General features: G+C 42.1%; 1 protein-coding gene, 1 long non-coding RNA gene and 1 other non-coding gene across 3 annotated transcripts; 1 reads left to right on the forward strand and 2 right to left on the reverse strand.

Moving 5' to 3' along the window:
* The first annotated feature begins 34 nt into the window (after nt 1-34).
* lmx1al (LIM homeobox transcription factor 1, alpha-like) lies at nt 35-20253 on the forward strand. Its single transcript, XM_019861649.1, has 9 exons — nt 35-790; nt 1842-1933; nt 3211-3397; nt 16249-16481; nt 16881-17044; nt 17389-17466; nt 17554-17674; nt 17896-18051; nt 19828-20253. The coding sequence occupies exons 1-9, from the start codon at nt 750-752 to the stop codon at nt 19983-19985; spliced, it is 1230 nt and encodes a 409-aa protein (XP_019717208.1). The 5' UTR covers nt 35-749; the 3' UTR covers nt 19986-20253.
* On the reverse strand, nt 9289-13149 carry LOC109511002 (uncharacterized). Its single transcript, XR_002167226.1, has 2 exons — nt 12879-13149; nt 9289-9542 (listed from the first exon to the last, which is right to left on the reverse strand). It is a non-coding gene; the product is annotated as an uncharacterized LOC109511002 (long non-coding RNA).
* On the reverse strand, nt 18160-18232 carry trnar-ccu (transfer RNA arginine (anticodon CCU)). Its single transcript has one exon. It is a non-coding gene; the product is annotated as a tRNA-Arg (tRNA).
* Nucleotides 20254-20512: the final 259 nt, after the last annotated feature.

Consider the following 20512-nt stretch of genomic DNA (forward strand, 5'->3'; position numbering starts at 1 on the left):
CATATTTTTTAAATTTGTGTTTATTTGAAATATATATATATATGTATATATATATATGTATATATGTATGTATATGTATTTGGTGAGCTTCGCGTTGTTGGGACTTGGGAAGTGTAAGAAAATGAGTGATTTAATTCTTGCACCTCTCCTGATTCGACACAAGGGGGTGTCGTTACCTCGCCGCTCGACTACAACGGCAAATAAAAGCGGGTCCTATGCGGATGGTAGGCGATTGGATTTTTGCTCATTATCTGTTACTTTTGTTTTCATAGATTTTTGGGGGAGGTTGATTGCTGAACAATTGTGTGCCTTGAATCTGTTGTTTTATTTTAGGGGGTAATATATTGCAAATTAAGGGCAAATAACGAGGTTTACAGCACTAAAAGAGTTGAGATTACCATCCCAAAGCCTTCAAACATCCTAAAGTGCTTTATCCATCGATTCCATGTCTCCCACCTTGCCTTCCCTCCCTCTCCTTGCAGTCCGTTCACATCCCTCCCTCTGTCTGCAGGCATGCTCACCCCCTTTTTTCCCCTCCTCTACGCACAAACACGCCAGAGGAGTCAGCTAGGCTGTTCGACAAGAAGAAGAGGAGGAGAAGGAGGAGGAGAGACAATACCCCGTCCGCAGCGTGGAGTAGAGCGTGGTGGTGTCGTCATGGATGTTTAGTTAGGCGGAACGCAGGAAAGGCAAGTGTGCAGGTGGAAAGCGGTCCGTGAACGCATCTGGAAGTTGCCATTGTATTTTTAATGTTGCCCACCGAGATACCTGGAGTGTGTTTCACCTCAAGGTAAGGCAGCATCCGTGCAACAGGGGCAGATTTTACTCACTTATTATTATTTTTTTTTTTAACTTGAATCTACAACAACAAAATTCGCTGCTAAAAACACGCGAGGCACTCAAATGTGTATTTTCGGCCATTTGTAATAGTTCCTAATATTCTTTTCACTTTTATTTTATGCTCATATTTGTTGTCTTCTCGTCGATGTTTCTCTTCTAAATGATTAGATGATGGTGTATTTTCTTTTCATGAAAGCTGCAGGTTCATTTTTTTTTCTCGTTTAGTGTCAACATGCAATTAACGGTGCATAACAAAACACTAATGTGCCCCTCGTGTATTTTTTTTTTAAGCTCTCCCCCCTCCAGTTAGTCATAAAACCAAATCAGATTACGGTTGAATTTCCATAATTCATTTCTTTTATCATCGTTTATTGTTTCTTTAAATAATGCGGCAATTAAACGGGCAATCATCTACCAGCATCTAATAATGACGGTCTTGAAAGATTTATTTCATGTCAATAATGAGGCAAAAAATCAAAATGAATGTTGAGTACAATTTGATTACACAGGCCGGTAAATTTACCGTATTAAACGTAAGATTTCATGAAACTTTCGCGGTAAAATATTGTTGTATTGACGATAGATAATAAGATTATGATTTGAATTCCCTTTGGGGATTTAAAATAATGAAAAAAAAATGATCCGAGGTATGCCACGAAAAATAATTATTGGTTAAAATGGTCGTCTTTAATTATAGACGCGTTTTGTGTGTTTGTGTGTGATTCTCAAAAGTGCCCAATTTAATTAGTTGTATTACTGCTTGTACAAATTGAACCATATATAGGCCTGTTTATATCTGAATATTTGTCATGATTATTTGGATGTTTTTTCACGTCAAATACAATTGTCAAGTTTTGACGTTGTGCATTTTCATTTGATCCTGGTAGGATCCAACTCAACATCGATAGTGCATCTCCATTTTTTTTACTTTCAATAATGTATGTTTGATGCTTAGTTGAGGGTTTTTTTTGTGTGCGCACGTGTTTCTGTTTTGTGTACAGCGACCACACTGAGGCAAGGAGAGAAGGCATGAAAACGGAGGAGAGCCAACAGTCGTGTCTGCAGCAGCCTCCATCTTCAACACCTTTTGTTGGTGAGCGACTAACTGACGCCGACGAGCATCCCAAACAAAGACAAAAAGAGTATCTGCAACTTGTCAACAAAATGAAATTAAAAACAGGCCCATGAATGCAAGCACAACGTTCACTTATAGTTTCACTGAATGGGCCTTTTTATTTAGACGAGTGCTTCCACAATACAAAAATACCACGTGGATATTCATACGCAATAATAATACACTTGAATATAATACCATATTGAACAATATTAAATAAATAGCAAACGCGTGGCATTTTTCCCCAACTAAGGCCTATTATAAGAAACAACCCCTCCCCGCCCCCAGAAAAAAACCCTACCACAATACACAAAAAAACGAAAATAAATGTATTTACATTTAAGATTTAAAAAACGTAATCATGTGGTGTGAAATATTACTACATCGTAATCATACTGTTAAATTGTAATTTCAATCCATTGTCATGCATTATTGATGTGTGAACAAAATAAATGCGGACTACTAAAACTGCCTCACTATTGACGACTGTTTTTAATATTTTTGTTTACTTTATTGAACCGTGAAAAGTAAGATAATCACCATCAATAATAATAATGATGAGCAGTTGATTTATCCATCTCCTACTTTTACAATTACCGATATGTGCTATAAAATTAATGCACGCTACTAGAAGTGTAACACAACTGAGGGGTTGTTTCGATTATATTTTTTTTACCATCTTAGCCACTCGAGGAAATTGTTACATTTTAATTATCATCATAGGCGATATTATTTATGAGTTCAATAAAAAATTGTGTAGATTACTAGAACTATATCAGAGCTGAAGATCGTTTCCAATATTTTCCATGTCGCATATTTTGTGCATCATAAATATTTGAAAAACTCTTTTCAGCGTGATGCAGTCCAAAACTACACGGCGCCGTTCGAATGACGTAGAAATTCGTCGCCACGTAGGGACGGGTGTCAGAAACCATTTGAGCCATTTTTTTTTTTGTAATAGAATTTTAAACTTATTACCAATCATCTTCATTTGATTGTTTATAGCCTAGAAGAGTTCCCCCCGAAAATATTAACTAGAAATATGACTTCAGTGCTGCGCTGAGTTGGCTAGTGATTGACGTTTCGCCAACGTCGTGGTGGTCGGAACGAAATTTGATCATTCTGGGAGCGGTTCAATGCTTACTGTCGTAAGTCGGGACTCTCGTCGGCCTTAGTGGAGTATATAAAACATGTGGTAGGATTTTGAATTCATGCTTGTAACATTTCTCGGTTCCGGGTGGGGCCTTGGTCCACAGACTACCCTGCTGGAGGCGGCGAAGTGTGCGCGGGCTGCTCGTCCCCGATCGCCGACCGCTTCCTGCTGCGTGTCAACGAGCGCTCGTGGCATGAGTCGTGTGTCAAGTGCACTGTGTGCATGAGCGCGCTCACGGGGACGTGCTACTGCCGGGACCGACTGCTCTACTGCAAGCCGGACTATGAAAAGTAAGAATCACGTCACTCAATCATCCATGCGCCGTCACACAGAGTGAAACTCGGAGTGGGCACTTAGTTGGTTTGTTGATTCACAGTAGTGGGGCAGCGACGGGGGGTGTGCTTTGGAAATCCACCTTCTCCTCTCCACTTAACCAGCACAACAAATTAGAGCTCGAGAGTTATTTGACTGGGGTGTCATTAACTGTGGATGCCTGGTTTATTTGTACGTATGTGTGTTTGTGTGTGTGTTTTTTTAACTAGATGTGTAACAATTAAACAAAATCAAATTATCAAATGAATCCTTAATTATTTAGATACCTTTTTTTTTGCATTGAAAATTGTCTAAACGCTTCAGCTTTTCAACAGTAAACATTCTCCAATTTCTGTCCAGTTATCTTTGTGTTGAAAAAAAAAAGTTTTTCTTTCTGCTTTTACTTTGAAAATCGAGTCAAAACATTTTTGCCTTTTTTTCTGACGCTATGGGCCAAACCAGTAACTGATTTCTAATTATATGTTTGTGCATTTTCTTCATCGTCAATTTGAAATAACTTTGTTTTTGAATAAACAGATTAAGTAATGTGACCTATAACTTTTGCGACATAATTGATGATTTATAAAAATCTTTTCGGGAGGGGAGGTGTGGCTGTCACTGTCTTCAGAATCTGCCAATTACATTCAAACTCATGTTAAATGCGACTCAACCACATCTGCCACTAATTAAAATGCATCCGATTGACCCTAAATACATTTCAGATGTTCTAGTAGGCTTTTCCTGACACGTTTTTTTTTTTTTTTCATTCCAGAAAGGTTTTGATTTGGAACTGTTCATAAATCCCTCCACCTTGACTAAGGCCGCAGTTTTAGATAAAAGCCACCCCATTTGAACAGCTGAACTTTATAATTTGTTACTTTGTATTAAGTGTAGGCTAGTTTGTTCATGCCACCGTTTTCGTTTGGAAAGCACGGAGGTGATTTTCATAGATAAATCAACAACTAGTGTCATGCACAATGCAAATATCCAATAGTGATCAAATATTCTGCATGCGATGTTTCTCATTTCCCGGGGCTGCATATTCTACGATAGAGTGTGTGTGTGTGTGTGTGTGTGTGTGTGTGTGTGTGTGTGTGTGTGTGTCTCCATTCAGTGCAGTGCATCGCTGCTATCAATGTTTTGAAAAGTGTCAGACGGCATCCAGCAGCTCCCACTCTACCTGACATCTGGAGGAGCGAGCGAGGGCTCGATGAGGCATAGAGAAAAGAGGAACTGGCCGCTGATGAAAGTCCCATTGTATGACGTTTATCTTAGGGGGATTTGGGGGGCGGGAGGTTGGGGGGAGTGGGAATGGTGCAGGCATGAGCTTATCAAAAATGACTTTTTTTGTTTTTTTTTAATTCCTGGGAGTGAAAAAGCATATTTGTTCCCCTCGTGTAATGACTGTAGTCATCAACCGAGATTAATACCCGGAGGCTCATTTACGACATGCTTGATTCAGCCCCGCTGTATGCATTCCATATGGATTGCTGCCTTGTTTTGGGGGTTGTTTCTGTGCCAGACTTGGCACTCGGTGCAGCCTGTGACCTTCAGTGGATCAGCAACAATGTCTCCTTGTTTTCCTTGCATGCACTCTCACCACGGGCGCCTCCCCTGTATGTGTGCTTTACACATAGCGGCCGGGATCTGGAGCATGTATTGGGAATAATCTCATCATGCTCATATATAGTTGTGTTTACACTTTGGAAGCAAGGCCGCCGTTAAAAATGACCAGAGGGTTAACAATGCAGCAATATGTGTCTTATTGTGCTTGACAGTTGTCATCACTTCCTTGTCGGCAGTCATGTCATCACTTGTTCAATTTCAATCATTGGTCCTTGACTTTTCCGTACCTCCTGTTATGATCGAAACGTTAAGTTGGTGAAGCTGACACCAGGGGCTAATTTGTTCGTAAGTTCGCCTCACGGTACAGAGGTCCAGGGTTCGAATCCTGGCTGTGGCCTTCCTTTGTGGAGTTTGCATGTTCTCCCCAGGTCTGCGTGGGTTTCCTTTTCGTACTCAGGTTTCCTCCCACATTCCATAAACATGCGTAGTAAGTTAATTAGACACTCTATATTGTCCCGAAGTGTGATTGTGGGTGTGAATGGTTATCAACAGCGATTCCTTAAAAGATGGCTCAATTTGCTTGATCAGTATTGTCAAAGGCCCATTTTTGATACCGCAACTAAATATTGTGGCTACTGATTGTGTTTTCCCATGTCGTTTGCCTAATAGCATTGTTGTCAGTCGTTTTTGAAAGTTTTTGGAAAATAAGAAGAAAGATAACTAATTCAACAAACAAAAACAAACAAAAAAAAACATGACCCGCATAGTTGAGAATCTACTCGGATATGAAGAAAAATTTGAGCAAACACGTTGCTATTTTTTTATTGACCTTGTCACGGTCAGTTAGGCAATTATTCTAATAGGCGAGCAATATAGTCGCAGGTTCTCTGGTATCACGATACCAAAAGGACAATGAGTATAAGGAATCTCTTTGCGCTTTGGAATAACAGGAGGTGTTTATTCTTTTGTTTAATTTATTATGGAAATGAGGGGATTTAAAATGCATCATGCGTGATTTCATATGCCGCCCTGTTCGTGAGCAGATGTTTACATTGAAGCTTTCGCGCCTAAACTAGAGCCTTCCACCTATATATAGTACATATGGTAGATTTGCAGAGCATCGGTCTTGCATGCGAACCAGCGACAAACTTTTATACAGAACTCATTTACTTTGTCATTTCTAAAGTTCATCAAACTTTAATGGAAGCAGAAGGATGCTGGGAATTTTAAGAGGAAGGAGAAAAATTTGGCACAAGTCCCTATACTGGAAATGTTGAATAAAATTTCAGTGGTGCCTTGAGAAATAAGCACTCTGGAAGATCGTATCAAGAATGAAGTCTCCTGGTGCGTACGACTTGGCCAAAAGGGGGCAGTATAACACGGTCATGCAGACGTAAACGAAGAAGTGTTTCACAACCACTGCAAGTGACAATTTCAGCTGACAAAGACTAGCCGATCTGATTGCAGTGTGCTCTAAAGTTCACATTTGCTGTGTTTTGTGTCAAAGTCAAAGACCCCGACGAGGCTATTGTGCAGCGCCTCTGTGTAAAAGAGGCGGGCGCGATCCCCAGCATCATAACAAAAGTGCTGTTTAAGTAAATGGGCCTCTTGACAGCCATTTTTTTATTTCCTCCAGTGGAGGTCAGCGGCATGGTTCTTTGCCACGCTGCGAGGTTTAAGGCCGGCGTTTCCTGGTCAATGATGTTGAGCGCTGACAGAATGAGCCTGCAAACCCTCCTCGGAAGCTCCATAACGGCAGCCACAGCTCTTTGGAAAAAAAAAAACAAAAAACAGGTCGCCGGGGGTGGATACTCACCAAAGCTGGGCTTTAATAGCTCACCCGGTGTGGGGTGGAGGCTGCTCACGCTACATTTTAGCTTCATAAACTCACACGGAGGGAGATCCCACCGGCAGAGTAATGCAATCTCCCTCTTCTGACCACATAGCTGCACCTAAATCCACCTCAGATTTTTTTCTTATTCTTTTTTGAGCGGTGCTTTGACTTAAGTGGAGTACACACGTACTGATAATCAGGATGGATGGGAGCACGTTTCTGCTTTTAATCAAAAGCATCCAAGGAGAGATTATCTGAAAGATTATCATGTGGTGTTCGGTGTGTTCGGAATGATTACTCGTCCACCCCTGGATCAAAATTAGCAAGCGTTTAATTATCGTATGCCTTTTAAAGATGATCCTGAATGATTATTCCGCGGTGCGGAGTGTGTTAAGACTGATATTTTCACCCTTCTGATCTGAATCTGTGAAAAACAGATTATCAGATGTCTTTAAAAGATTTTCCTGTGGTGTGTTCAGTGTTTTTTGTTGTTGTTTGTTTGTTTTTGTTTTTTTACAATGGCTAATCCTCATGCGTGTGGTCACTGAGTTGGGTGGATTGCGAGATCCGTTAAAGAAAACTAATGGATTAACTAAAACGACATTTGAAAAAAAATATATATTTGTGATACAAAATCAAAACAAAAATGTTTAGGCATTGTGATGTCATTTTCAGTCGACAGCAAGTGGCAAAAATGGTCGCCCTCTGAGATGAATATGGAATATTAATCAGCATGCCGCGTTTAGATTAGTAGGGGGTGGGGGGTATGGAATATATTGTACAGACAATTTTGGACTTGCTAAAACGACATTTGAAAAAATATATTTATTTGTGATTCAAAATCAAAACAAAAATGTTTAGGCATTGTGATGTCATTTTCAGTCAACAGCAAGTGGCAAAAATGGCCGCCCTCTGAGATGAATATGCAATATTAATCAGCATGCCGCGTTTAGATTAGTGGGGGCGGGGGGTATGGAATATATTGTACAGACAATTTTGGACTTAATTTCCGCTTGAAGGTAGAAAAGCGCTAAACGAGTGAACCGATAGAAGCCGCCATCTTGCCTCCACGTAGCGCGCCGCGTCTCTCCTTCTATCTGCCGCCTCATCCGTCACTGTCTGCTTTGCAATCATATTTCTCCATCCCAAACCTCATTTCCTTTTCAGTGAGATTGATCGCAGCTATGACACCAAACAGTTTATCTCTTGTTTTCTCTAAATGTCGCCGCCCCCTCCTCCTCATCCCTGTCTACCACTCGCGTGATTTAGGTAACCTGCAGGGAGTACAAGAGGGCGCTGGGGTAGGGGAGGGGGGCTGGCAGGGGGCAGGGTTCTGATTGAGAACAACGCTAATTAGCCACAATTCTTGTGGCTGTCTCAGTGACGGACGGGCTTGACACGAACTGTGGGGAAATACTATTAACGCGACGGCATGTCAACAAGCTCTCGTTACCGTCAGCTAAACGGGCTGACTCGTGAAGATCACGAAGGTGTCAATGTGAATGCACAGACGTGATTTTCAGGGGAATCGTGTGAATATGTTATTTGAAGACTAAATTACAACAATTATTTCATTCATATTTAATGATCCGCTTCTCAGTCCTGTTAGGAGAGTAAACTTAGGAAAAGTTCAAAACAGTGAGGGGGTCGCAGGGGGGGTTCTGGGTTGGATCTTCTTGGCTGGCCACCAGTTCAGGGTGTACCCGAAGATAGCTGGGATCGGCTCCAGCACACTGGCAACCCGAGTGAGGCCAAGCGCTATCAAAAAAAAAAAAGGGACGGTGGATAGAATTTCAACATGCTTGATCAGAGAAGTTGAGATCAAATGCGAGCAGTTCTAAAGTACTGTGCAAAAGGCCGCCGTTGAAAATCGTTCCGCAATTTGTACCCATTCTGTATTTACTGGAGATCAGGGCGTTGTGCGCAGGTAGCCTGCTAGCCTGTTCTAAAAGTACCTCCTTTGTGATGGGATGTAGTGTTTCCTTAAAAAAAAATAAATAAATAAAAAAGTGTTATAGAAATCAAGTTGCGCAAGCTTTAATCGATCAGACTGAAAAACAAAAAAAAAAGAAAACCCAGTTAAGTTGAGTTAACCCAGCATTTTGAACCCACTGCTGGGTTAACTCTTTCACCCAAATTGAGTTACTTTTAACCCAGCGGTTTTACGAGTGTATCAGACCTGTAGTCGATGATGTGTGAAGTTGTGTCCTAAATATGGCAGAGACATGGCGGTGTCATGTTTTTACACTATTATCAAAGGCCAACTGTCACTTGATGGAGGAAGTGCGATGGAGAGGGTGAAGAGGACGAGGTGGATTTTTTTGGGGCGGCGGGGGAGCCACATGTGTGGGGTCGTGATATTGTCACCGTTTTTGCATATTATGAGACCCCATCATCTTTCACCCCAGCACCCCCTCACACACACACACGCACGCACACACACAACAATTTTATAACAGACAGCTAATAAATGTTTCATGGCAGAACAAGCTGCTCGCCTTGCCTTTATTAAATCTGAGATAATAAAAGCAGAGAGGAAGAGGAGGAAGAGTGTGAGAGAGAATAGAGGAGCGGGGAAGGGGGGTGTTGCGGGGTAGGGAGAACGCCGTCGACACTTTCCACCGAATCGCTGCATCTCCTGTTTCTGGGGCAACGGGTCCCGCTGTCCCCCGTCACCGCCATCCCAGCACCCCGCTCCCCTGCCCCGCTGCTTCCCGCTCCGCCTGAGACAGACAGGAAATGAGAAGCGGGCAGACAGGATATTGCGTTCTGGTGGCCTGGGGATTAACTGTTTTATCTAAACTAACACACACACACACACACACACACACACACACGCACACACACACACACGCACACACACACGCACACACATGTGAGCGAAGGTCCTCGCGCATTGCATTAATTTTTGGTAGCATCAGGTGAAAAATCAAACCTATCCTGAGAGAAATGACAACACAAGCTGGTTTTTAATCGTCCGCGCGTTGCAATGGAAGATCACGTTTTTACGTCCATGTGCTTCTTACAACTTTGTGCAACACTAAACATATATACAGCTGGTGCTTTGAGATATTAGTGACTGCCCTGTAGGGCGAATGGAACTCACTCCGCAACAAGCAGCGGTTCGTGAAGAACTTGTAAAAAGAACCTTCAAGCTGCTAAGTGCCACTTTCGGTTGAGGTTTACTGTCAAACTAAACATCAAACTAATCACATGTGCATTCGAAACATTTTCATTTCATTTTATTGTTCATTTGAAAGGGACAATGCATGCTGATAAACACTGGATGCTAAATGCTATGAGAAAAAAATGCTAAACACCATAGCTGGGCTAACAAATAGTATCTACTGTATGTTCCAGTGTTATGTTTTAAGCAACATTTATTTGAACACAAACGGGCACATCGACAATACTGAAATGCATATATTCTTTATCCTCCAGAAAAAATAGGAACACAGTTTAGTGAGTTACCTCCAGGAGTTACGGAACATTTCCTCATTTGTGTCTGCGTGACTGTATTATGCTGCCCCTCGGTGGCCTTTTCACATAAACCAGAAGGCGCTGCATTTAATTAATAACTCTATAAACTGCTTAATTCTTTATATTCTGTTTAACTGTGTTGTTAATTTTTTTTATAAAGTACCATATAATATTATGCTAAATTAAAAACATTCACACATTTTGGGGTGTTTTCTGGTGTGGATGTCACAGCTCATCTTACTTTTACATTGTTAATATAACCTAGCACAATAAAACCATGACATGGATCCTTCGCAGAAGAAAATATTAATTTTCTTTTTTTTTTTGAGATTTCAAAAAATATATATGGATGATATCAAAAGGTAAATAAAGAAATTAAATTTTAGAAAAATACAATTGAGGTTAATCTTTTTTTTTTTTTTTTTTTAAGTTACTGGAGCCCAGTCACCGTTTTCTAATCGTTTACAATACATTTCTGGGATGGATCTAGATTTTACGAGTGTTGTGGGAGGTAATTTATCAGGGCAGTAAAGATTACGTATGTTTATTTTCTTAACTCATTTTGGAAACTTTCATTCAAGCAAGAGGACTGTTTACCATGTTAGTCTATCAGCAGCCGGCCACGGTGCCCAAACAACAGCATCTGGCTTTGTTTTATGGATGTTTGTGCCCGGGTACCTTATCTGCTTTTCCACAAACTGAGCATTGGTGGTTACCCGACTGTGTGTGTATATAGCCACGTCTATTTGTGCGAACGTGTGTGTGGGGTGTGCGTGCATTCACGTATGTGGCTCACTGTACTCCGTGTAATCATATACACGCGTGTGCGTCTGCAGTGTAAGTGAGTGAGTGAGAGATGGCAGGGGTAGCAAGTATCGTGGGGAATGCTGGGAGATTTTAATAACACAGAAGCAGTGCAGGGAGATTTAATAAACAGAGATGATGTGATTACTGAACCTTGGCTCTGAGCCATTTTGCTTCACAGAGCAATATCCGCCCAACGTGCGCGCATACACACACATACACTCAGACACACACACACACACACACACACACCTAAGAAAATGGATACTAAAGTGACTTAAAAGTACAACAGTTGCATATCGTTTGTCGTTTCCGTTTTCGCAACTCAAACGCAAGGCCGGTCAACTCTCGTGTATTTCGAACTTGGTATTGTTCGCCAAACTACAAGCGTGCTTCTTGAAATATGGATCATAATTACGAAAGACCACTCTGAGACATCAACATATTCATGAAATGATTGCGCGGTTTGCAGGCGAGACATTGTTGGATTCATGGCACGTCTTTTGATTGTGTTATTGTGATTGTCTAGTGTGAAATATAGCTAGAAGGGATGACGATGCGTCACCTATTTTTTTGTGTATCAGCCAGTGCGAAGGCCCACTTGGATTTGTGTTTGCTATTCTTCTGACAAACGAATCACCCTTGTAGAGAGCTCAACATGCCCGCTTTTTTTTTTTTTTTGGCAATTCAATACTTGTAAAAATGTACACGATAGGGACGCACGCGTACTGGTGTTGGCAAGTGTACATTTGTACTTCCTATACTATTCGATTCTGTCCTCCTTAAGCGTGCTGTGTACAGTTTGGAGGATAAAAAGAGACCAAGTGTGCTCGCTGCAGGCCGTTGAACACACCACTTGATGTTTACTGTCAAGCTAATCCCAAAATGAAGACAATTATTCATGTTGTGTATTTAATCAAAGACATACTTCATATTACAAAGACATAAAGTTTTGTCTCCGCTTGCTTTATGCTAACGTGTCAAATCCATCAGAATTAGGCAATGTAGTTGATGTGAAATTAACAAGCTTTGGGGGGTTTTTTTGGCCTATGCTAGCTAATCTGGGCGGGGCATGCTGTCAAAGTTTTAACACTCCTTTCAAGGATTTGCCATGCACGTTTATTCTCGTGCATAGCTTCAATTTTCCTCTTGTTTTCATCTGGTCTCGTAATAAGTGTACATGTTATTAGTCACGGCCTGTTAACCCCCTCCGCAAGATCGCGGAGTCCACATCTTTTTGAAGCGTTTGTAAAGTCGACTGTTCTCCTCGGTCTTTCATGTTTCCCTCGTTTGACACGCTGATTGTACAACGCGCTCACTGTCATAGGCGCAACGAACAAAGAAAGTTCATTTCAAGACCTCCTTCAAGTCTTTCATGTGAGCTACATTGTCCTTGATCATTTCTGTCCCGTGTGATTAAACCTCACTTTTTTTTTTTTTTTTTAAATTAAACAACTTGTGGACAACTTTTTTCAAAGCATCAAAGCAATCATCCATACATTTTTTACCTTCATTTTCTGTTCATGGTCACGAGTGGGTGGGAATTATCAATTAAATCATCGATTTTGTGACCTCATTGGCGTTTGACGGGTTTTTTTTTTTTTTTTTTTGGTACATTTTCCTGCTAAATTCCCTTCCAATACATTCAGGTATGCTGCTTAAAATCCCACGATGGCCCTGCATGAGGTTGCTCTTTAGCGGCTCGTTCCACCCCTGTCAGGGCCAGTGTGAATGATACTTCTATTAGGGGGGGAGGATTAGAATGATCTACTTACAGACCCCCCTCTGGGGCAGTTGCCCCGAGTTGCCTCCGTTTGCCGTGCTGAGTCAATTCGCAACACGCTGCGCACGCCCCCCTATTTAGGGAATGTGGGGACTTAACACGGTTGGTCTCATGTCGAGCGATCGTCGTCGTTTTGAAGCGTTTTGTCCCACGGGTGAAGGCAAGCGTTGCGTGCGTTATTAAAAGACAAATCACCGGAGAGCAGCGGTGTGACGTAACAAAGCGCAAATACGCCCATTACTTTACTTAAGTAGGTTTTTCAAGCATCTTTTAATCGTTTTTACGTTCACGTACTTTCGATGCTTGACGAAAATGTCTTTATAGATCAGCATCAGAATCATCTTTCTTGACCAAGTATGTTAAAACAAACGCACAAAAAAAAATTGTACCGTCGCTGGCATTTCAGTCGTACCACAGAGATAAAAGCCACTATTTCCGAAATATATCGAACACTGAAGACATAAACACCAATGTTCAAAAGTTAGAAAGTCATGAAGCAATATAAGGTGTCGAGTAGTTCAGTAGTCCTACTGAGCTACTGAGCTTTCCTGATTTTAAAACTGCTAGCAAGATTTGAATGTAGCCTCACTCCATTCATTTTGCATCAAGCCATGCCCTCGCTAACGTGCAGAAGTGATACTCAAATTGTTAGTGGCATGCGATTACAACAGTGCCTAGTCATGATAAATAGTCACAGAAAAAGAATATTTGGCATCACCAAAAATAATAGCTCGAGCAATATTAAGCTAGCAATAGGACTGTGAACAGGCCGACGTTAGCTGCGCCCGCGATGTTGGTAGCATGATTTATTTGTAATGGAGTGTTACCATAAAACACGAAACGTTATTTGTTTGAAGTTCTGTTTTTGATTTAAAACCAAAAAGGTGAGAAACATACCTGCGGGGCAGAAATGTTGCTAATTCTGTGTCACTTCTGAATTCTCTCAGATGCCTGAGGACTCTCCACCTATGAAAGGTAGCCGATGTTAACTCTGGTTTTGTTTTTTCCCCATACATCATTTTTCTAATGTGCTACTGTCAGGTCATAATGACAGTTTTAACAAAAATGAACAAAACGTTTTTTTTTTTTTTTAATTGCACACTCACCCTTCAGGTACAACATGTGAGTACTTTGGCCAACTCCACTATTTGCCACTGACTTGAAAACGCAGTCATTTTGGGGAATTTGGAGATGCTTTTTGGCAGATGGAATGGAAGAGATTAACCGTGGCAGCTGCGTTTGGGACGGAATGACAGATTAGGAGCGCTAATGTGCAGACCTGGCTCCAGATTTGTGGAGCAACACCTTCCTCGCACTCAGTCAGGGAGCAACAACACTTTTGTCTGTGCCTTCCTCCCCCTTGCGCACTCTCGTGCCAGTACTCCCTTCCGCCTTATCCCAGTTTGTATCTAGTTCCTGCTTTTTGGCTCAAATTAGATTGCCGGCACTGTTATCCTGCTGAAACCAAAAATCTTTGATTCCCGGTTGCAGGCCTTGTAAGTGGTATGTCGGCCCACATCAGAATAGGTATTGATACTCGAAGTGTGTTTGTGCGTGGCTCAGTGTGCATAAGTGAGTGGCGAGAGATTAACCCCATGCTATCCTCAATCCCTGGTTATGAGTTTACAGCGTCTGTCTGGCCATCGCCCTGTTTAAACAACAATCTAATTAATCCCGTCTTTATTAGTTTCGGTGAACTGGGGAAGGCAGGCTGGGAGGGCGAACTGGGAATGCTGGCAGAAAATACCAAGGTGGGGGAAGTTCGGGGCGGGCGGGGGGGTGGAGGGAGGGGGGGCGAGGCTGTAGGAAAGCAAGAGCGAGATCGGGGATTTGAGAGGAATTTAATGGCAGGGGGAATGAGACGATGGTGAATGGGAATGAGTGTGTGAAGTGATGGTGAGGTCGGAAAGGAAGGGATGGCGAGACTAAAAGTAAAGGCTACCTTGATAATATTCAGAGATGGGCACTTGACCCTATTTTGCCGGTCCGTCCTCCGTTCGCGACCCGGGTACCCTCCCGTCATCGTCCCTCGGTCCTTATTCATATAATAATCGTGCTACGTCCCCGTCCATCCTCATCCTTTTAAAGCGCTTGCGTTCCAGTCCCCCCATGTGGTTGGACATTGGCGGGCAACCAGTCTAGTTTAGTTAACCAGTAGTTAGCCACTCTGTCTCTGTTAGCGATTATCAAAATGTGGTCCGCGAAAGAACCACAGCCCAAGTGCAGTTCAGTGGTCTTACAATAGACATTTTTGATACCACTTTTTCAGACTGATACTAGGATGAGTATTCACTCTTTGAGTACCTTAAAATAAGGCCGGTATCGGCCCAATACCGATATCTGGTATCAGAACTTGCCCATCCCTATATTCAACTTTTCTGGACAAATTTCCTATATTTTAGTGCTGTGCTAATGTTCATATTGCTCATCAGTAACTTGCAGTAATATTATTTTCACGAACACTTAGACTTACTACGCTACTGTATTTTAATCTTGGGCATGATGGTGGTACTTGGAGTGCTCAGTATTTTTTAGGTAGTACATGATGTACATAAATATACATAAATGAATATCATTCATTATGAATCATGACATGTCATAAAAACGTATGATTAAAGGTCATTTGAGCAAATTTCCGAGGTGTGTATTAAACTGGTAGCCCCTTTGCATTCATGAGTACCAAAGAAGTAGCTGTCAGTTCCAAAAATGTTGCCGACCCTGGCTGTGATAGGCTCAAATTCAACCGATGAGGAAAAAAAGAAAAAATGCAACAGAAAATGGATTGATGGATGGAGTAAAAAATAAAGAAAAAAAAAAGTTAAAAGTGAAGGAAAATAGTCACCATATCTGTAAGCTTCTTGCTTAATTGACCTCTTCCCAACTTTGCGCCACACGAAACAGATTCCATTAAAAAACATTCATTTTATCTCACCGTGAATTCCGAAAGTGAAAGCAGCTCAATCCAGGCTCACTACTGCCATCTACTCTCCAAAAAGGTGCAAGTCAAGCACAGCATATGAAACAGTTTCTCCTTCAAACACTACAGTAATTCCTTGCATAGCAGCTGTTCACCTTGCTGCTCTGTGAATTGGGTAATGTTTATACGGCCTTTAATTAAGAGACGACGCTAATCTCTGGAATCGTTGAATGCGAGAGTAAATGTGTTGGGGGGCTCCTTGTCTATGCCTCCATCTTTAATTACCTCACCTCCTTTCAGCTCCTTGACCCTCATGATGGTCTACTTTACATCCAATATGTAGGCGTCCCTCACCGTGCGCGTTTGTGCGTCTGTGTGTGTGTGTGTGTGTGTGTGTGTGTGTGTGTGTGTGTGTGTGTGTGTGTGTGTGTGTGTGTGTTTGCAGGCTTTTTGTGAGCAAGTGCAGCGCCTGCCTGCAGGTGATCGGGCGCTCCGAGCTGATCATGCGCGTGCTGGGTCAGGTGTACCACCTGGGCTGCTTCAGCTGCTGCGAGTGCGAGCGCCGACTGCAGCGGGGCGACGAGTTTGTGCTGAAAGAAGGCCAGCTGCTGTGCCGCATGGACTACGAAAAGGAGAGGGAGATGCTCGCAGCCATCAGTCCCACGCCCACGGAATCGGGTACAAAAAACAAACAAACAAAAGGATTCCAAAGTCGTCATTATTAGGGTTGCGCAGACAAGAAGACCAGAGTCAAGATTCTGACCCCGAACCTCAAAACTGTGAGGCAGACGAGCTAACCTTGCGCTCGGTTCACCATGATGCACCCCCAAGCGATAATATAATAATTTTCACGATGTAATGTTTCTCATGTCAAGTCAAATGTGTTGACGAGCAAAGGGAGAACATTATCTGCATTTTGCAATGCATCCTGGGATATTCCTGTAGAGCAGGCCCTTTCCCATTGTTTGGATGGTTAAGATTAGTGGAGTACAAGAGCAATGCACATTTTCACTCAGAGATCGTTTTTGCCTGTTTTATTTATTTGTTTGTTTATTTTGTAAAATCATCTTTGTTCAGTGAAAAGCGAAGACGAGGATGGCGGCGGGGTCTCAGGCGGGTGCAAAGGTGGCGACGAGAGCAAGGAGCACAAGCGCTCCAAGCGGCCGCGCACCATCTTAACCACGCAGCAACGCCGCGCGTTCAAAGCGTCCTTCGAGGTGTCAGCCAAGCCTTGCCGCAAGGTGAGAGGACACACTGCACATTTTCTGATGAGATATGAGTTATGGCTCGGACGATTTTGAGCATTGCTGGACAAGCTGTTTAATTCTTTCCATTCTGTTGGGTTTTACGGCGTGTTTTAATAAAGTACAATCCAGTAGAGTGCTGTTGTTTTTGTTTTTAAACATTACAAAAAAATTAGTTGCCGTTTTTGAGAGCGCTCGAGCAAATTAACGGCATTTCAATTTATTTCAATGGGGAAAATGACTTTCGATACAATTTCTAAATTCTCAAGTCAAGGCATCAGTGCAATTGAGTGTTTTATTTTTTTTTCCGTGGAATAAAACAAACCAAATGGAACTTCCAGGTGAGAGAGACGCTGGCTGCTGAGACAGGACTTACAGTGCGGGTTGTGCAAGTGTGGTTTCAAAACCAGAGGGCCAAGGTAACACTTGAGATCTTAGATTTTGAAAAACAAAAAACAAACAAAAAAAAACCCTGAGGTTTACCTTGAGCATTTTTTTTGCTTCAGATGAAGAAGATTGCCCGGAGACAACAGCAACAGCAACAACAGCAGCAGGAACAGGAGCAGATGGGAGGGGCCAGGAGGGGCGCGAGTCGAGGGGGACGCCAAAGCAACGATGACAGTGAGGGTAAGCAATGAGCAAAAGTTTTGGGACAAATCTTGGACCATTCGATTCTTTGCTTCCAACTGTTTAAGAAGGTCAATGTTTGAATTTTGTTCAATTTTAAATTCCGCCACACTCAAATATGCGAAAAGTATTTCTTTGTAGTTTTAGCTCATCAGTATGAGTAGCTTCTGGTGTGTCAAAATATTTGACCCAGCTCGTCGGGTATTTTCATCACCACACAGACGGCTCAAGCGGTCACGGCATGGACGGCATGCTGGGATACCCTTCTCTGCCTCGGCAGCAGCTACTCACCCTGGACCCCAACATCTACGGCGGAGAACCCTTCCGACACGGGCTGACTCCGCCTCAGCTGCCCAGCGAGCAGCTTCACCCGTACGGTAAGCAACAAAGGCGACAGTTTCATCACGGATAAAGGCAGACTCTTCCATTCAGACTGCAATATTAGACCATTTTGACTTAAGATTCCGTCTGTAGGGAGCTAAATACACCCCAGGTGGGACTTGAACCCACAATCCCTGGCTTAGGAGGCCAGTGCCTTATCCATTAGGCCACTGAGGGTATACATTGAGAGGTGTCAATCACTCCAGGTGTCAATCACTCCAGTGCACACAAAGCCAACTCGCTTTTCACACCACGTGTAAAACTACTACACAACTACTAAAACTACTTCTCCTACTAGTACTAACACAAATACATATTTTATTCATGCTACTACTATTAGTACTACTATTTCCATGATACTACCAATACCACTGGTAATATTTTCTATGATTGAGAGTGTCTTTCAATTGTCCTCAGGTAGGTAGTCTAAAAACAGTCAAAAATAACCCAAATTAGCTAAAACAAGGGGACTGACTAAATTTTTGGGGCTCCTTAAATTTAAAAAATTTGGTCCAATGAGTAAACCACAAAATAACACATTTTGGAAGGTTGTTTTATGCAAAGCACATTCTTTGTTTGGGGCGATATGGGTTCATTTGACCCCAAAAGTTGAATAACTCCGAGGTTGTTTTATACAAAACACATTCTTTTTTTGGGGGGAGGGGGGTATGGGTTCATTTGACCCCAAAAGTTGAATAACTCCAAAAGTTGGGTCGGCTTCCTTTTCCACCCAATTTAGGTTATTTTTGATACAATTCTTTTAATGAACTGTACAAATAAAAGTTGCATGGCTATTGCCTAATAAAGTTGGCCACAAAAATAAAAAGCGTTTCATAAGTCTGTGTCACTTTTTTGACTTCAAGCCAGCGCCGCGAGAGTGGCTGCCTTTACCGCAGCTCCTATATTTTGTTCTTCTACTTCTTCCTTTCATAACTTTGCTGCTGTGAATTGGGAATTTCTCCATTGTGAGACAAATAAAGGTTTTCTGATCTTATCTTACCTTATATCTCAAGTTTTTGCCAAACACTTGACACAAAATTCCGTCCCAAATCTCACGTGTCCACGACTTATTCTGATCAAACTATGACACAAAACACCTTCTCCTTTCCAATGAACGGCATAATTTGTAAATGGCAACGCTGTACGATCCTCTTCAACAAGGGGACTGACTAAATTTTTGGGGCTCCTTAAATTTAAAAAATTTGGTCCAATGAGTAAACCACAAAATAACACATTTTGGAAGGTTGTTTTATGCAAAGCACATTCTTTGTTTGGGGCGATATGGGTTCATTTGACCCCAAAAGTTGAATAACTCCAAAAGTTAGGTCGGCTTCCTTTTTCACCCAATTTAGGTTATTTTTGATACAACTCTTTTAATGAACTGTACAAATAAATGTTGCATGGCTATTGCCTAATAAAGTTGGTCACAAAAATAAAGAGCGTTTCATAAGTCTATGTCTCTTTTTTGACTTCAAGCCAGCGCCGCGAGAGTGGCTGCCTTTACCGCAGCTCCTATATTTTGTTCTTCTACTTCTTCCTTTCATAACTTTGCTGCTGTGAATTGGGAATTTCTCCATTGTGAGACAAATAAAGGTTTTCTGATCTTATCTTACCTTATATCTCAAGTTTTTGCCAAACACTTGACACAAAATTCCGTCCCAAATCTCACGTGTCCACGACTTATTCTGATCAAACTATGACACAAAACACCTTCTCCTTTCCAATGAACGGCATAATTTGTAAATGGCAACGCTGTACGATCCTCTTCACAGAATCCGAGACGGTGTTTCACGACCTGGACAGCGACGGCAGTCTGAGTCACCTCGGCGACTGCCTGCTCGCAGCCGGCGAGGGCGGCCTTCTGGCTGCGAGAGTGGGGAACCCCATCGACCGCCTCTACTCCATGCAAAACTCCTACTTTACCTCGTGACCCTTAGAAACCGTCGCCGCCCCAAACTCCCCGCTTCCTCTTCCAACGCTCACCTCAAGAGACGCAGCTAAAACGAAGGGGAGAAAAATAACACAACCAAACAAAAGTCGATCCACTCGATGGCCAATTATTTCCCCTCGTCCCTTCTCTGTCCATGATGAGAATCGCTTTTGAAACACTGGAAATGTGAAAGATGTGCAGAAGCACCTCTTTTGTGGTATTTATGTCATGTTGAATGAAACACAGCACTTTTAAACAAAAGACAAACAAAACATGCTAACCGAACTGTGTATCGTGGATATAAAGGTCTACAAAAAAAATGAGCCACACCCCAGTCGTAACGAGGGTGTGCACACTTGTACAACCACATTATATTGTATCTTGTATAATTTTTTTAAATTGAGTTGTGCATATTGGATGCCAAATTAATGGTGGAAAAGGTTTTGAAAGGATTCATCTTGGTCGATTTTCTTTTTGGTGGGGGCTCACAAAAACCTGGCATTTGAACAGGGGTTTGTAGATTTTTT

This window comes from Hippocampus comes, unplaced genomic scaffold (genome assembly GCF_001891065.2).
Source record: "Hippocampus comes isolate QL1 unplaced genomic scaffold, H_comes_QL1_v1.1 scaffold171, whole genome shotgun sequence".
Classification (NCBI taxonomy): domain Eukaryota; kingdom Metazoa; phylum Chordata; class Actinopteri; order Syngnathiformes; family Syngnathidae; genus Hippocampus; species Hippocampus comes.